The sequence below is a fragment of the Podarcis muralis genome, chromosome 3, assembly GCF_964188315.1.
Source record: "Podarcis muralis chromosome 3, rPodMur119.hap1.1, whole genome shotgun sequence".
Taxonomy (NCBI): Eukaryota; Metazoa; Chordata; class Lepidosauria; order Squamata; family Lacertidae; genus Podarcis; species Podarcis muralis.
The window spans coordinates 4,470,587-4,484,260 of NC_135657.1; the positions used below are offsets into that span (position 1 = coordinate 4,470,587).

Genomic DNA, 13,674 nt, shown 5'->3' on the forward strand with positions numbered 1-13,674 from the left:
CTCCCCCCGCGCTCCAGAGGCTTTGCGCTGCTTTCGCTGAAGCCGCCTGAAGCCCCCGGAGCGCAGCGGGAACTCCGGGGGCTTCAGGCAGCTATCCGCAAGCCTTTGGAGCGCAGCAGGAGTTCCCGCTGAGCTCCGAAGGCTTGCGGATAGCCGCCTGAAGAGCGAGAGGGGTCGGTGCACAGTTTTCCCTCTCTGCGCAGCGCCCCTCCAGTGAAGCGGGAGGAGAAATGGAAGGGGCTCCGTTTCTCCTGCCGCTTCGCTGAAGGGGCGCTGAGCAGAGAGGGGGAGAATTCCCCTCCCCCCCGTTCTCCCCCTCCTATGGTCCGGTGCGTCCTATAGAGCGAAAAATACGGTACCCTCTCAAGGGGTTCCAGGGTCGGAAATGACGTTGCAAGGAATTCAGCACCCAGGAAACTTTGTTCTCAGCTTCCCGTCACAGAATCGGAAGGCGCCACGAGGGTCATCTAGTCCAACCCCAGGCAATGCAGGAATTTCTTGTCCAATGTGGGGCTCAAACCCACAACCCTCTGACAGTGGGGGGAGAACGTAGCCATGACAGACAGCTACTGATAGCCTTGCCCTTCCAAGGCACATTTTGAGCAGGATGCTAAGTGATGCTGTTCGCACCCACGACATCATACAGCTCAACAATTAACAGCTTTTCCGATGGTGAAAATTAATTTGCTAGTTAATTCTAAATATGTAATAGCAGCTGTTGCTATGTTTCTCTATAAACCATCAAAGAGAGAGAGATTCATTTTGTAGATGTAAATTAAAGGGATATATGGTCACTTTAAGGTCTTGACAGACTAACCAATTCTCTGACCAAGTTGCGTTTAATAATTTTCTCCTGACCAATTGGGTCGAAGCGTATCGGGCCTTTGGCAATTTTTGTAGTCATCTATTAGTCATATAAGGATTTTGATCATGCTTTGGCAAGTCTATTTGTTATTATATCGTATTTGTAATCTGATCTATTTTGACTGGTGGCCTCTGACAAATTTTGTAGTCATCTATCGGTCGATATGGAGACTTGGATCAGGCTTTGACCCGAATAGCAAAGTCAATTTGTTATTGTGCCATCTTTGTAATTTCATCTGCTTTGATTACATTTTCATCTTTTGACGCTGGATTAAAATTATACTTCATCTTCCTTTAGTATGTTAGAAGCATTTCACATTGTTTTAAGTTTCTGAACCCACTTACGTCTTTAGGGTTTAGTTACATTGGCTGGGGCCAGAACATCCCCTTTTCTGTGCTGTGCACTTTATTGTCTTCACCAAAGTCCACGACAATCAGCAGGGAATACAATTATTATATGCCAGTGGTTTTCAACCAGTGTGCCGTGGCATCCTGGGGTGCCTTGAATGATGGCCAGGGGGGTCGTGGGCAAAACTGGCCTCCGTCCCTCTTTCCTTCCCTCCCTCCTCTGGTGCCCTCTCATGTCTCTGCCTCCCCAAGGCTTGCACAGATTGAGGTTGAATCCTGACAAGACAGAAGTACTGTTTTTGGGGGACAGGAGGCGGGTGGGTGTGGAGGACTCCCTGGTCCTGAATGGGGTAACTGTGCCCCTGAAGGACCAGGTGTGCAGCCTGGGAGTCATTTTGGACTCACAGCTGTCCATGGAGGCGCAGGTCAACTCTGTGTCCAGGGCAGCTGAGCTCCATCTGGTATGCAGGATGAGACCCTACCTGCCCGTGGACTGTCTTGCCAGAGTGATGCATGCTCTGGTTATCTCCCGCTTAGACTACTGCAATGCACTCTACGTGGGACAACCTTTGAAGGTGTCCCAGAAACTGCAATTAATCCAGAATGTGGCAGGTAGACTGGTGACTGGGAGCGGCCGCCGGGACCATATAACACCGGTCTTGAAAGACCTACATTGGCTCCCAGTACGTTTCCGAGCACAATTCAAAGTGTTGGTGTTGACCTTTAAAGCCCTAAACGGCCTCAGTCCAGTATATCTGAAGGAACGCCTCCACCCCCATTGTTCTACCCAGACACTGAGGTCCAGTTCTGAGGGCCTTCTGGCGGTTCCCTCACTACGAGAAGCCAAGTTACAGGGAACCAGGCAGAGGGCCTTCTCGGTAGTGGCACCCGCCCTGTGGAACGCCCTCCCAGCAGATGTCAAAGAGAACAACAACTACCGAACTTTTAGAAGGCATCTGAAGGCAGCCCTGTTCAGGGAAGCTTTTAATGTTTGATGCATTACTGTATTTTAATATTTGGTTGGAAGCTGCCCAGAGTGGCTGGGGAAGTCCAGCCAGATGAGCGGGGTATAAATAATAAATTATTATTATTATTATTATTATTATTATTATTATTATTATTATTATTATTATTATTGCAGCTGTTTGTTGCAGAAGCCCTGGCTACAAGCTCCGCAGGTGAATGGTGGTGCTGGAGCTGGCTAGGGGGTGCTTCCCCGGCACCTGTGGGGCAGTGTGATGATGCACCTCACTTTGGGGTGGAACCGCTCAGAGACCAGGGGCAGCAGCTGAATTTGCCCAGAAGAGAGGAGGCTGAGGGAACCCTCCACAAGGGAGGGTGTTCGAAAAAGGGTGAGGAGCTGCTGGCTCTGCAGGCAAGGGGTGACATAACTAGGTTCCTGAGCCCCACATGGGTGCCGCAGAAAGAATGCAGTTGGTCAAGGGAGCTGTGGACCCAAAAAGGCTGAAAACCTCTGCTATATGCAAAGAGGGACAAGGGTCCAAAATATTAAAAAACCCTATTAACTTAAATAAAAGTCTCAATTTAAACGGGAGAAATCCAATTTGGACCAGGAAAACTTGGGACAGCACTTAAAGCCATCTGGGGAAATACAAAATACAAAATACAACATGCCTGTTTATAATAAAGGTAAAGGACCCCTGGATGGTTAAGTCAAAGTCAATTCAGGTCGAGGAAGCCAGCGTTTGTCCACAGCTTTCCGGGTCATGTGGCCAGCATGATTAAACCGCTTCTGGCACAACGGGGCATCATGATGAATGCCAGAGAGCACGGAAACGCCATTTCCCTTCCCGCCACAGTGGTACCTATTTATCTACTTGCACCGGTGTGCTTTCGAACTGCTAGGTTGGCAGGAGCAGGGACCGAGCAACAGGAGCTCACCCCCTCGCAGGCATTCAAACTGCCAACCTTCTGATCGGCAAGCCCAAGAGGCTCAGTGGTTTAGACCACAGCGCCACCTGCGTCCCTTTTACCTTACCTTATAATAGCAGCCTGATAAAAAGCCGAGGGTCACAATCCAACAAAATACCCAAGAGTGCTCAAAGCCATTGAAGCAGGATTCAATGAAACTGGTATTCAGAAGCCTCCGATTGTGGCTAGTAGCCATCAAAAGTCCTCTCCTCCTTCATGAGTGGGTCTAGTCCAATTTTAAAGCCATCGAGGCCTTGATGTTATTTTAGGGAAGAAAAGTACCTTATACAGAGGCAGGCCAATGGGTCTTCCCTGACTGGCAGGAGTTTTAGCCAGGGAGTCTTTCCTAGCCTTTCCTAAGGTAAAGGTAAAGGTACCCCTGCCCGTACGGGCCAGTCTTGCCAGACTCTAGGGTTGTGCGCCCATCTCACTCTAGAGGCCGGGGGCCAGTGCTGTCCGCAGACACTTCCGGGTCACGTGGCCAGCGTGACAAGCTGCATCTGGCGAGGCAGCGCAGCACACGGAATGCCGTTTACCTTCCCGCTAGTAAGCGGTCCCTATTTATCTACTTGCACCCGGGGGTGCTTTCGAACTGCTAGGTTGGCAGGCGCTGGGACCGAGCAACGGGAGCGCACCCCGCCGCGGGGATTCGAACCGCCAACCTTTCAATCGGCAAGTCCTAGGCGCTGAGGCTTTAACCCACAGCGCCACCCGCATTCCCTACAGCCTTTCCTAGTCAAGTATAATTGTTTAATTGACCATGAAATGGAGAACGCCTGTGTGTATTGCTGAAAAGGTTTAACACGGGGAAATTCCACAGCGGTATACTAAGAGCTTTCTGCTAGCTAAGCCGTGTGTGTTTAACCTTAGATCACATGAGAGGCTATTAGGTGGCAAACTGGCCACCTTGAAAGGCTGGTGCCTTTGGCTTTTTGTTCTCAGGCTCTGAGATTCTCCTGAAGGGAGTCAATACAGATCTAGGCAAAATGGAGGCTGAAGGGAGATAGAGAACTATGCTTTTAGGTCTGTTTGGAATTATTTTTTATTTCTAATGTGATGAGCCCGTGCCGAACACCACAATATATTTATGGTGTAAATTTATCATTTACTGGGTGTGGGGTTTTTTTTGGTTCTGTTTCGAAGAAAGCTCTGCAAGTGAAGTTTTGCATCAAACAAATGGGCCTAGACCATTTTTATTCCAAGAGGAGTCAGTTTATATGCATCCAATCATTTCAAGCTGCACAGTGTTAATATCTACACCATAGACTGAACCCATCTATTGACGCCAGAGATTCTGCATGGAAAGCTTGCACTCTGCTACTGAGCTCTCTTGCTCCAAGCTTGGATCTAGGGAGGGGAGCCCGGGACTGATCCTAACTTCACGCAGAGATCCTGGACATGGTCAGTGCCAAGGGGAAGGTTAGGGTCTTCATGGAATGTAGAGCTGGAAGGGACCCAAAGGGTCACTTAGGCCAATCCCTGTCACTGTCCTGACAACCACCATTTTCGGCTTGGTTGTCAGTAGCAGCTACAGTGGTGCCCCGCAAGACGAATGCCTCACAAGACGAAAAACCCGCTAGACGAAAGGGTTTTCTGTTTTTCGATGCGCTTCGCAAGAAGAATTTCCCTATGGGAAAAACGTCTTGCGAGTCTTGCAATTTTTTTCCGCCTCCCCCCCCTTTTTCTAAGCCGCTAAGCTGCAAGAAGATCAAACGCATCCATTCTTAAGGAAATCAGCCCTGAGTGCTCACTGGAAGGACAGATCGTGAAGTTGAGGCTCCAATACTTCGGCCACCTCATGAGAAGAGAAGACTCTCTGGAAAAGACCCTGATGTTGGGAAAGATGGAGGGCACAAGGAGAAGGGGACGGCAGAGGACGAGATGGTGGGACAGTGTTCTCGAAGCTACCAGCATGAGTTTGACCAAACTGCGGGGGGCAGTGGAGGACAGAGGTGCCTGGCATGCTCTGGTCCAGGGGGTCACAAAGAGTCGGACACGACTAAACGACTAAACAACAACAAGCTGCTAATAGCCTTTTAGCCGCTAAGCCGCTAAGCCTTTAATAGCCGCTAAGCCGCTAATAGGGTTGCTTCGCAAGACAAAAAAACCGCTAGACGAAGAGACTCGCGGAACGGATTATATTCGTCTTGCGAGGCACCACTGTACATGGAATCAGCTGGCCATTTATTCCTGCATTGCAGGGGGTTGGACTAGATGACCGCTGGTGTCCCTTCCAACTCTACCATTCTATGATTCTGTGTAAGGCCAGACCAAGCTTGCGGGCTACACTGCCTCCGCCTTGCACAGGCTTTTGGGTCACCAGGTGCTGGCGACGACTGCGCCTTTCGAGAAACGGGAGGCCGACTTTTAACAAAGCAGACGCGAAGATGTTAAACTGGCCGAGAGGCAGCCAGGAAGCGGCAGGGCCACCTGTCGACTGTGTCAAAACACAAACCGCTGGCAAAAAAGCCGCCCACTTAGCGAGCCAGGGAGAGCGGGCGATTCAATCTCATTATGCCTGTTCCGTTCCAAGACTGGGTGTCGTCTCCAGCCGCCTTCCATAAGGTACAACTTGCCTCTCTCAAAAGCACTTACTGTATTAATGAGGGAGGCAAAGGCACATCGTAAAAAAATCTCAACTGCTAGTTTTATGCCAGGGAGAGGGAGAGAGGGAGTCAAGCAGTTACTTCTGTTCCGGGAATCTCGTAGCAATTTCCCACATGGGGTTATGAGTCAGATTATAAAGCAAGCAGAGGCAAAAGAACCCCAACCCAACCCAACCAGCAACAACACGGCCATCGATGCCACACACACACACACACACACACACACACACACACACGCGCGCCCACAGCCACCTTACCAAGGTTACTGCAGAATTCTCCCACCATGCCGTCGGGATTTGCGGTGGGAATTTGGGTGAGGCCGGTCAGGATGAGGACATCGCTGTTTTTCAGGGAAGCTTGGTCCATGGGCTGAAAGGGAAGGTCCAAGGGGAAGAGCTCGTTTATTTATTTATTATTAGCCACCCGATTCTAAACCAAAAATAGACTCCGGGCGTCTTGCAAAGAGGGCAAAAGTGCAGAGTTAGAGGCAATGCAATCCTCAATGCACACAGAAGATGATGGAGCAGGTCAAATGGGTGTGTCTCGCCCAGCATCCTTTTCTCACAGGGACCAACCAGATCCTTAATGGGACTAAAGGTAAAGGTAAAGGGGCCCCTGGCCGTTAGGTCCAGTCGTGGCCAACTCTGGGGTTGTGGCGCTCATCTTGCTTTACTGGCCAAGGGAGCCGTCAAACAGCTTCCGGGTCACGCGGCCAGCATGACTAAGCCACTTCTGGCGAACCAGAGCAGCGCATGGAAACGCCGTTTACCTTCCTACCGGAGCGGTACCTATTTATCTACTTGTACTTTGAAGTGCTTTCGAGCTGCTAGGTTGGCAGGAGCAGGGACCGAGTGACGGGAGCTCACCCCGTCGCGGGGATTCGAACCGCTGACCTTCTGATCAGTAAGTCCTAGGCTCTGTGGTTTAACCACCACCTGCATCCCTCCTTAATGGGACTAGAGAAGTGCAATACCAGTCTCCCCTTCTATAATACTAATATAATAATAATTTATTATTTTCACCCCGCCCATCTGGCTGGGTTTCCCCAGCCACTCTGGATGACTCCCAACAGAATATTAAAAACACAATAAAATGTCAAACATTAAAAACTTCCCTAAACAGGTCTGCCTTAAGATGTCTTCTAAATGTCAGATAGTTGTTTATCTCCTTGACATCTGATGGGAGGGCGTTCCACAGGGTGGGTGCCACCACCGAGAAGGCCCTCTGCCTGGTTCCCTGTGTGTTGAAGACGGAGCTGTTCCACCAGGCCTTTGGCCTAGGCACAGTCTGACCCTCTCCTTCTGTAATCCTCATAGCACTCTAGCCCAATGGTTGCCATTCATTTGATTTTGATTTGATTTTAGAATGTATTTCAATTAATACATCCTGTATTAATTAATACATCCTGGATCAAGGGCATCCTGATCAAATTTGCAGATGACACCAAACTGGGAGGGGTGGCTAACACCCCAGAGGACAGGATCACACTTCAAAACGACCTTGACAGATTAGAGAACTGGGCCAAAACAAACAAGATGAACTTTAACAGGGAGAAATGTAAAATATTGCACTTGGGCAAAAAAAAATGAGAGGCACAAATACAAGATGGGTGACACCTGGCTTGAGAGCAGTACATGTGAAAAGGATCTAGGAGTCTTGGTTGACCACAAACTTGACATGAGCCAACAGTGTGACGCGGTAGCTAAAAAAGCCAATGCAATTCTGGGCTGCATCAATAGGAGTATAGCATCTAGATCAAGGGAAGTAATAGTGCCACTGTATTCTGCTCTGGTCAGACCTCACCTGGAGTACTGTGTCCAGTTCTGGGCACCACAGTTCAAGAAGGACACTGACAAACTGGAACGTGTCCAGAGGAGGGCAACCAAAATGGTCAAAGGCCTGGAAACGATGCCTTATGAGGAACGGCTAAGGGAGCTGGGCATGTTTAGCCTGGAGAAGAGGAGGTTAAGGGGTGATGTGATAGCCATGTTCAAATATATAAAAGGATGTCATATAGAGGAGGGAGAAAGGTTGTTTTCTGCTGCTCCAGAGAAGCGGACACGGAGCAATGGATCCAAACTACAAGAAAGAAGATTCCACCTAAACATTAGGAAGAACTTCCTGACAGTAAGAGCTGTTCGACAGTGGAATTTGCTGCCAAGGAGTGTGGTGGAGTCTTCTTCTTTGGAGGTCTTTAAGCAGAGGCTTGACAGCCATATGTCAGGAGTGCTCTGATGGTGTTTCCTGCTTGGCAGGGGGTTGGACTCGATGGCCCTTGTGGTCTATTCCAACTCTATGATTCTATGATTGTGATTTTATGTAAATTGTGTTATTTTTACTGTTGTTAGCCGCTCTGAGCCCGGTATCGGCTGGGGAGGGCGGGATATTAATAATAATAATAATAATAATAATAATAATAATAATAATAATAATTAGCACATAGGCCTTGACAAGCCTGCCAGCAGCGGGTTGGGCTAGATGACCCTGGGACCCCTTCCAACTCTACAGTTCTATGAGTCTCAGCCATCACAGTTCACCAAATGCCAGGGGGAAAGGGGAAAGTCTTGGCCAGGTGTAAGGCGGGTCTTCACTGGGGAGAGTGCTCCATATCTGGGGAGCTACATTGAAAAAGACCGTCTCTTGTGCTAAATCCGCTCCAGAAACATAATCAACTGCACGCTCATAGGCACAGCCTGTTTGTTTAATTTTGGCACAAAAACCCCTGTTGCCTCTGTAATAAAATATCTTTTATTCCCCTTCCTTCCCTCCCCATTTTATGAAGATTACCCCCTCAGGGATCCCACAGCTAATTCTTCCCTTGTCTCCTCGCTGGCCCAAACAGGACTAATTTAGCCAGCTAGCCCTGGTGATCATCTAATGTTTATTGGATGGATATCCCCCCCAAATTGATTTTTGAATTCTGAATTTATTGTTATTCACGTTTTATACTGTATTTTATGCTGTTTTTTGGTTGCATCAATTAAGTGTTTTAAATTTGTTGTTAGCCACCCTGAGCCCGGTTTTCTGAACCGGGAAGGGCGAGGTATAAATAAAAAAATATTTTTATTATTACCGCCCTTCATCTGAGGGTCACAGGGTGGTTCACAGTATAAAAATGCAAAAATAATACCACAGCCACTCAACAGCACAGGGGCAGAAAAATAAAGACTCTTGGCTCAGGTAAGAAAGCCTGACTTTGACAACCGGGGGGGAGATTGAAGGGAGAGCCAATCAGAAGTTTGGCCCAAAGTCTTTCAAAGTTATCCTCTGCGCTGCAGCCCCAGTGAATCAATGCCAGCCCCCCTCGACTCAAACGGAAGATGAAATTATGACTATTGAATACCGGCATAATCATTACATATATTTTCCACGGGCAGGTTCAATATTACTTTTACTGTCTTATTGGCATTTTCAGATGACAGGCATTTCATTTGTCTGTGTTGGGTTTTTTTTTTGAAAGCTCGCTCAGAGGTCTCTCTCTCTCTCTCCACTCCCAGCTACACTGGTTCTCTAGTCTTCCTTAGAAACACAAGAGTTGTAGGGTTGGAAGGGCACCCCCATGGTCATCTAGTCCAACCCCGTGACACAGGAACCGTAGCTGAAGAATCCCCTTGCGCTAGGCTTCTTCCCGCAGCAGAACGTGGAAACTTCAGCCTAGAAGGCTTTTCAAACCAAGAACCAGACGCATTTGCGGTGATGGAGACATCTGGATTGCGTCCTTCGACTCTGATATTGCCTTTTCCTTGTCTGGGTGGAGACTAGACTCTGTTTTTGCATTTCTATCTGCCCCCTTTTTCCTCCACGGAGTTCAAAGCGGCTTGCTTCCTCATTTAATTCCCTGCAACAACCCGGCGAGGTAGGTTAGGCTAAGGGCCAGCACGACTGTCTCTAAGGTCAGCCAGCGAGATTCTTGGCCGAGCGGGGAATTCGAACTCTGGTCTCCCGGGTCCAAGTCCGGCACTCTAACCACTATGCAACCACTGTCTCTCTTATAGAAACTGGCCGGATCTAGAAAGGCAAAACCTCCCCCCCCCCCCCCCAGTGCTGGTACAGCTGCAAGCAGATGAACACTCTACGAAAAAGAGAAGGAAAAAGGAAAGAGGCAGAACCGGTTTGGATGCCCCAACCGCTCTGCCAAATCACATTTTTTGCCCTAAAAGGGAAAAAAACCGAAGGGCAAAAAGTGGGCACGACTCCTTTCTCTAGTCTGCCGCAGTTGGGGATTGTAGCTCAGAGCTCTGCCTGCCGAATCCATCAGCCCTCCAAAGATGTAGCTGTCTTTCTAAGGGGGGGGGGGGCGTGGAGGGAAATTATGGATCTTGTGAGAATTAATTTACTGGAAATTACATCTATAGCACTTTGAAGAGTTTGCCCTTAGACAAGCGGGGTGGACGAGTTGGCAGCCAGTTAAGCCGTCATCCCTTCGAGAAAAAAGATAATTCAAGGGGCGATATAGACGTAGCCTGGAAGCTGCCTTCAGATATTGCGGAGTTGAAATATGTGGCGTTTGAATAATAAATAAAAAAGGGGGAGAGAGGGGAAGCAGGCGCAGAGAATATGTGGGGCTTTCATAGGTGCCTTAAACTGGGAAGGCAATCGCATTAATAATACCTGGCCTGTTATTAATATGCAACAGGTTGCTTTTCTTAACGAAAAAGCAGGACCCATACTCTCTTTTTTGACATTTTGCAATGGGCTCAGGTTACATCAAAAGAATTACATTAAAAGGTTTTAAAAGGGCTCCTTGAGAAGGTGGTGGACTCTCCTTCTTTGCAGAAGTTGGAAGGCCATGTCTCAGGGATGCTTTAGCTGTGATTCCTGCATGGGCAGGGGTTAGACTAGATGACTCTGGAGATCCCCTAGGTAAAGGTAAAGGGACCCCTGACCATTAGGTCCAGTCGTGACCGACTCTGGGGTTGTGGCGCTCATCTCGCTTTACTGGCCGAAGGAGCCGGCGTACAGGTCATGTGGCCAACATGACTAAGCCGCTTCTGGCGAACCAGAGCAGCGCACGGAAATGCCATTTCCCTTCCCGCCGGAGCAGTACCTATTCATCTACTATTTGACGTGTTTTTGAACTGCTAGGTTGGCAGGAGCAGGGACCGAGCAACGGGAGCTCACCCCGTCGCGGGGATTCGAACCACCAACCTTCTGATCGGCAAGTCCTAGGCTCTGGGGTTTAACCCACAGCGCCACCCGCGTCCCCTACAACTCTACAATTCCACGTTTCTATGATTCAGTAACATTATAATGATGCAAGGCTGGATCCTAGGAACTAAAGCAGAATTTCCCTGACAGAGCAGGCCTGTGATTCCTGCATTGTAAGGGGTTGGACTAAGATCATGGCCACTGGTCCCATCACCTCCTGGAAAACAGAAGGGGAAGAAATGGAGGCAGTGAGAATTTTACCTTCTTGGGCTCCATGATCACTGCAGATGGTGACAGCAGTCACGAAATTAAAAAACGCCTGCTTCTTGGGAGAAAAGCAATGACAAACCTAGACAGCATCTTAAAAAGCAGAGACATCACCTTGCCAACAAAGGTCCGTATAGTCAAAGCTATGGTTTTCCCAGTAGTGATGTATGGAAATGAGAGCTGGACCATAAAGACGGCTGATCGCCAAAGAATTGATGCTTTTGAATTCTGGTGCTGGAGGAGACCCTTGAGAGTCCAATGGACTGCAAGAAGATCAAACCTCTCCATTCTGAAGGAAATCAGCCCTGAGTGCTCACTGGAAGGACAGATCCTGAAGCTGAGGCTCCAATACTTTGGCCACCTCATGAGAAGAGAAGACTCCCTGGAAAAGACCCTGATGTTGGGAAAGAGGGCACAAGGAGAAGATGTTGGGAAAGAGGGCACAATGAGAAGGGGAAGACGGAGGACGAGATGGTGGGACAGTGTTCTCGAAGCTACCAACATGAGTTTGACCAAACTGCGGGAGACAGTGGAAGACAGGAGGGCCTGGCGTGCTCTGGTCCAGGGGGTCACGAAGAGTCGGACACGACTAAATGATTAAACAACAACAACAACAACATGAGTTTGACCAAACTGCAGGAGGCAGTGGAAGACAGAAGGGGGGTCCAGGGGGTCACGAAGAGTCAGACACGACTAAACGACTAAACAACAAAGGGGTTGGACTGGATGACCTTATGGGTTCCCTCCAGCTGCACAACTCTATGATTCTAGGACTTTCTTGCCCCTGCCTCTTCTGCTGCAGGACCTCCTGATGGAAGTACGAAAAACAACGTGTGCTGCTTTCTTGAAGAGGGAGAGGAAATGTGATGCCTGCTTTGCAAAGTGCTGTGCCTGCCTTTGCTCGTAGCAGACGACCGGTGCTGGATTTACATATAAGCTAAACAAGTTTTAGCTGCGGGCCTTACTCTCTTGGGGTCCCCCGGAATTCACTCATTCCCCCCCCCAAAAAAAATAGTCCGGCCCTCCACAAGGTCTGAGGGACAGTGGGCCGGCCCCTGCTGAAAAAGTTTGCTGACCCCTGATGTAAGTCATGGCCCCGCCTGCTCCCTAAAATATCACTGCTTTGCTCCTTTCTATATATAGGGTGCCTACATTCTGCATGGACTGATTGCATGGCCACATGCGCAAATGGCTTTAGGTCTATAAATTACTGTATAGCATATATTCAACACAAAAACCAGTGACAATTTGTTGTTGACAAAGGTGAGCTGGACATATAAAGGGTCCCATGACCTTCAGTAACTGAGGGCCTCATCAAACCTAAATCCGGCCCTGGAAGGGACTGAAACCCAATCCAACAGGCTAACTCCTGCCGCACGAGATCGAGGAGCTGTGGAGTTGCGCATGCGCTTTAGATTAACTGTATTGAGGAAGGAGAACGCCACCCCTTAAGGAAGGCGAAACCTCAGAGTTCTGGGAGGGCGTCGTACCTGCGGGTGCGTCGTGAGGAGCGAGGATCCCGAGACGTAGGAAACCTTCTCGTAATGCGACTGGATGATCCAGTTGGAGCTGCCTAGGGCATAACCGGAACTGAGAGGGGAGACCTGGACTGCACCGAAAAGCTCCTGTTGGAGAGGAGAAGAAATCAACACATGGAAGAATTCCAGAAAGTATTTCCTGGCGTATGATTTTATTTTACGCATATTTACTTTTCTTCGCTTTTCATGGTACAGTGGTACCTCGGGTTGCATACGCTTCAGGTTACAGACTCCGCTAACCCAGAAATAGTGCTTCAGGTTAAGAACTTTGCTTCAGGATGAGAACAGAAATCGTGCGGCGGCAGCAGCGGGAGGCCCCATTAGCTAAAATGGTGCTTCAGGTTAAGAACAGATCTCCGGAACGAATTAAGTACTTAACCCGAGGTACCACTGTAAATCTTTATTGGTTTAAAATACAGACACGAATGATCATTTGTTAATAATAATAATAATAATAATAATAATAATAATAATAATAATAATAATTTATTATTTATACCCCGCCCATTTGGCTGAGTTTCCCCAGCCACTCTGGGCGGCTCCCAATCAAGTGTTAAAAACAGTACAGCGTTAAATATTAAAAGCTTCCCTGAACAGGGCTGCCTTCTACAACAAAGGTAAGTATACAGGTATTGAATGCAGGGGAAAAACCCATCAAGACATAAGAATACGAAAAAAAGAAGATAAAAAGATAAAAAAAGAAAAGAAAATTTATACAGAATCATATCCATCAAATAAAAAATTATGCATAAAACTTCCAATTGTTCTTATTATACTGTTTATATAATCACAATTTTATCGCACAGCTTTACATTATTTCCTTTTTCATGTATTCCACTAAAGTATTTGTTTCGCTCATTTTTGTTTACAGGTATCATTCCAGTTCTGCTAGGATGGTATTGTTTGTGCAATATAATCTTATATATTCCTTAAATAGTTTCCATTCTCCATTAATTTTCTGATTTAAAGCT

The 13,674-nt window shown here is 48.1% G+C and overlaps 1 protein-coding gene and 1 long non-coding RNA gene across 2 annotated transcripts in view; one reads left to right on the top strand and one right to left on the bottom strand.

The window, feature by feature from the left end:
• INTS9 (integrator complex subunit 9) overlaps positions 1-13,674 on the bottom strand; it is a 66,135-nt gene that overhangs the window by 24,260 nt on the left and 28,201 nt on the right. Inside the window, exons 8-9 of the mRNA XM_028725209.2 lie at positions 12,656-12,790; positions 6,008-6,119 (exon numbers count right to left, since the gene is read on the bottom strand). Coding sequence (XP_028581042.2) covers positions 6,008-6,119; positions 12,656-12,790 — 247 coding nt within the window. The remainder of the gene's footprint in view (positions 1-6,007; positions 6,120-12,655; positions 12,791-13,674) is intronic.
• Positions 1-13,674, top strand: part of LOC144327187 (uncharacterized) — a 197,966-nt gene that overhangs the window by 8,533 nt on the left and 175,759 nt on the right. The window lies entirely within an intron of this gene.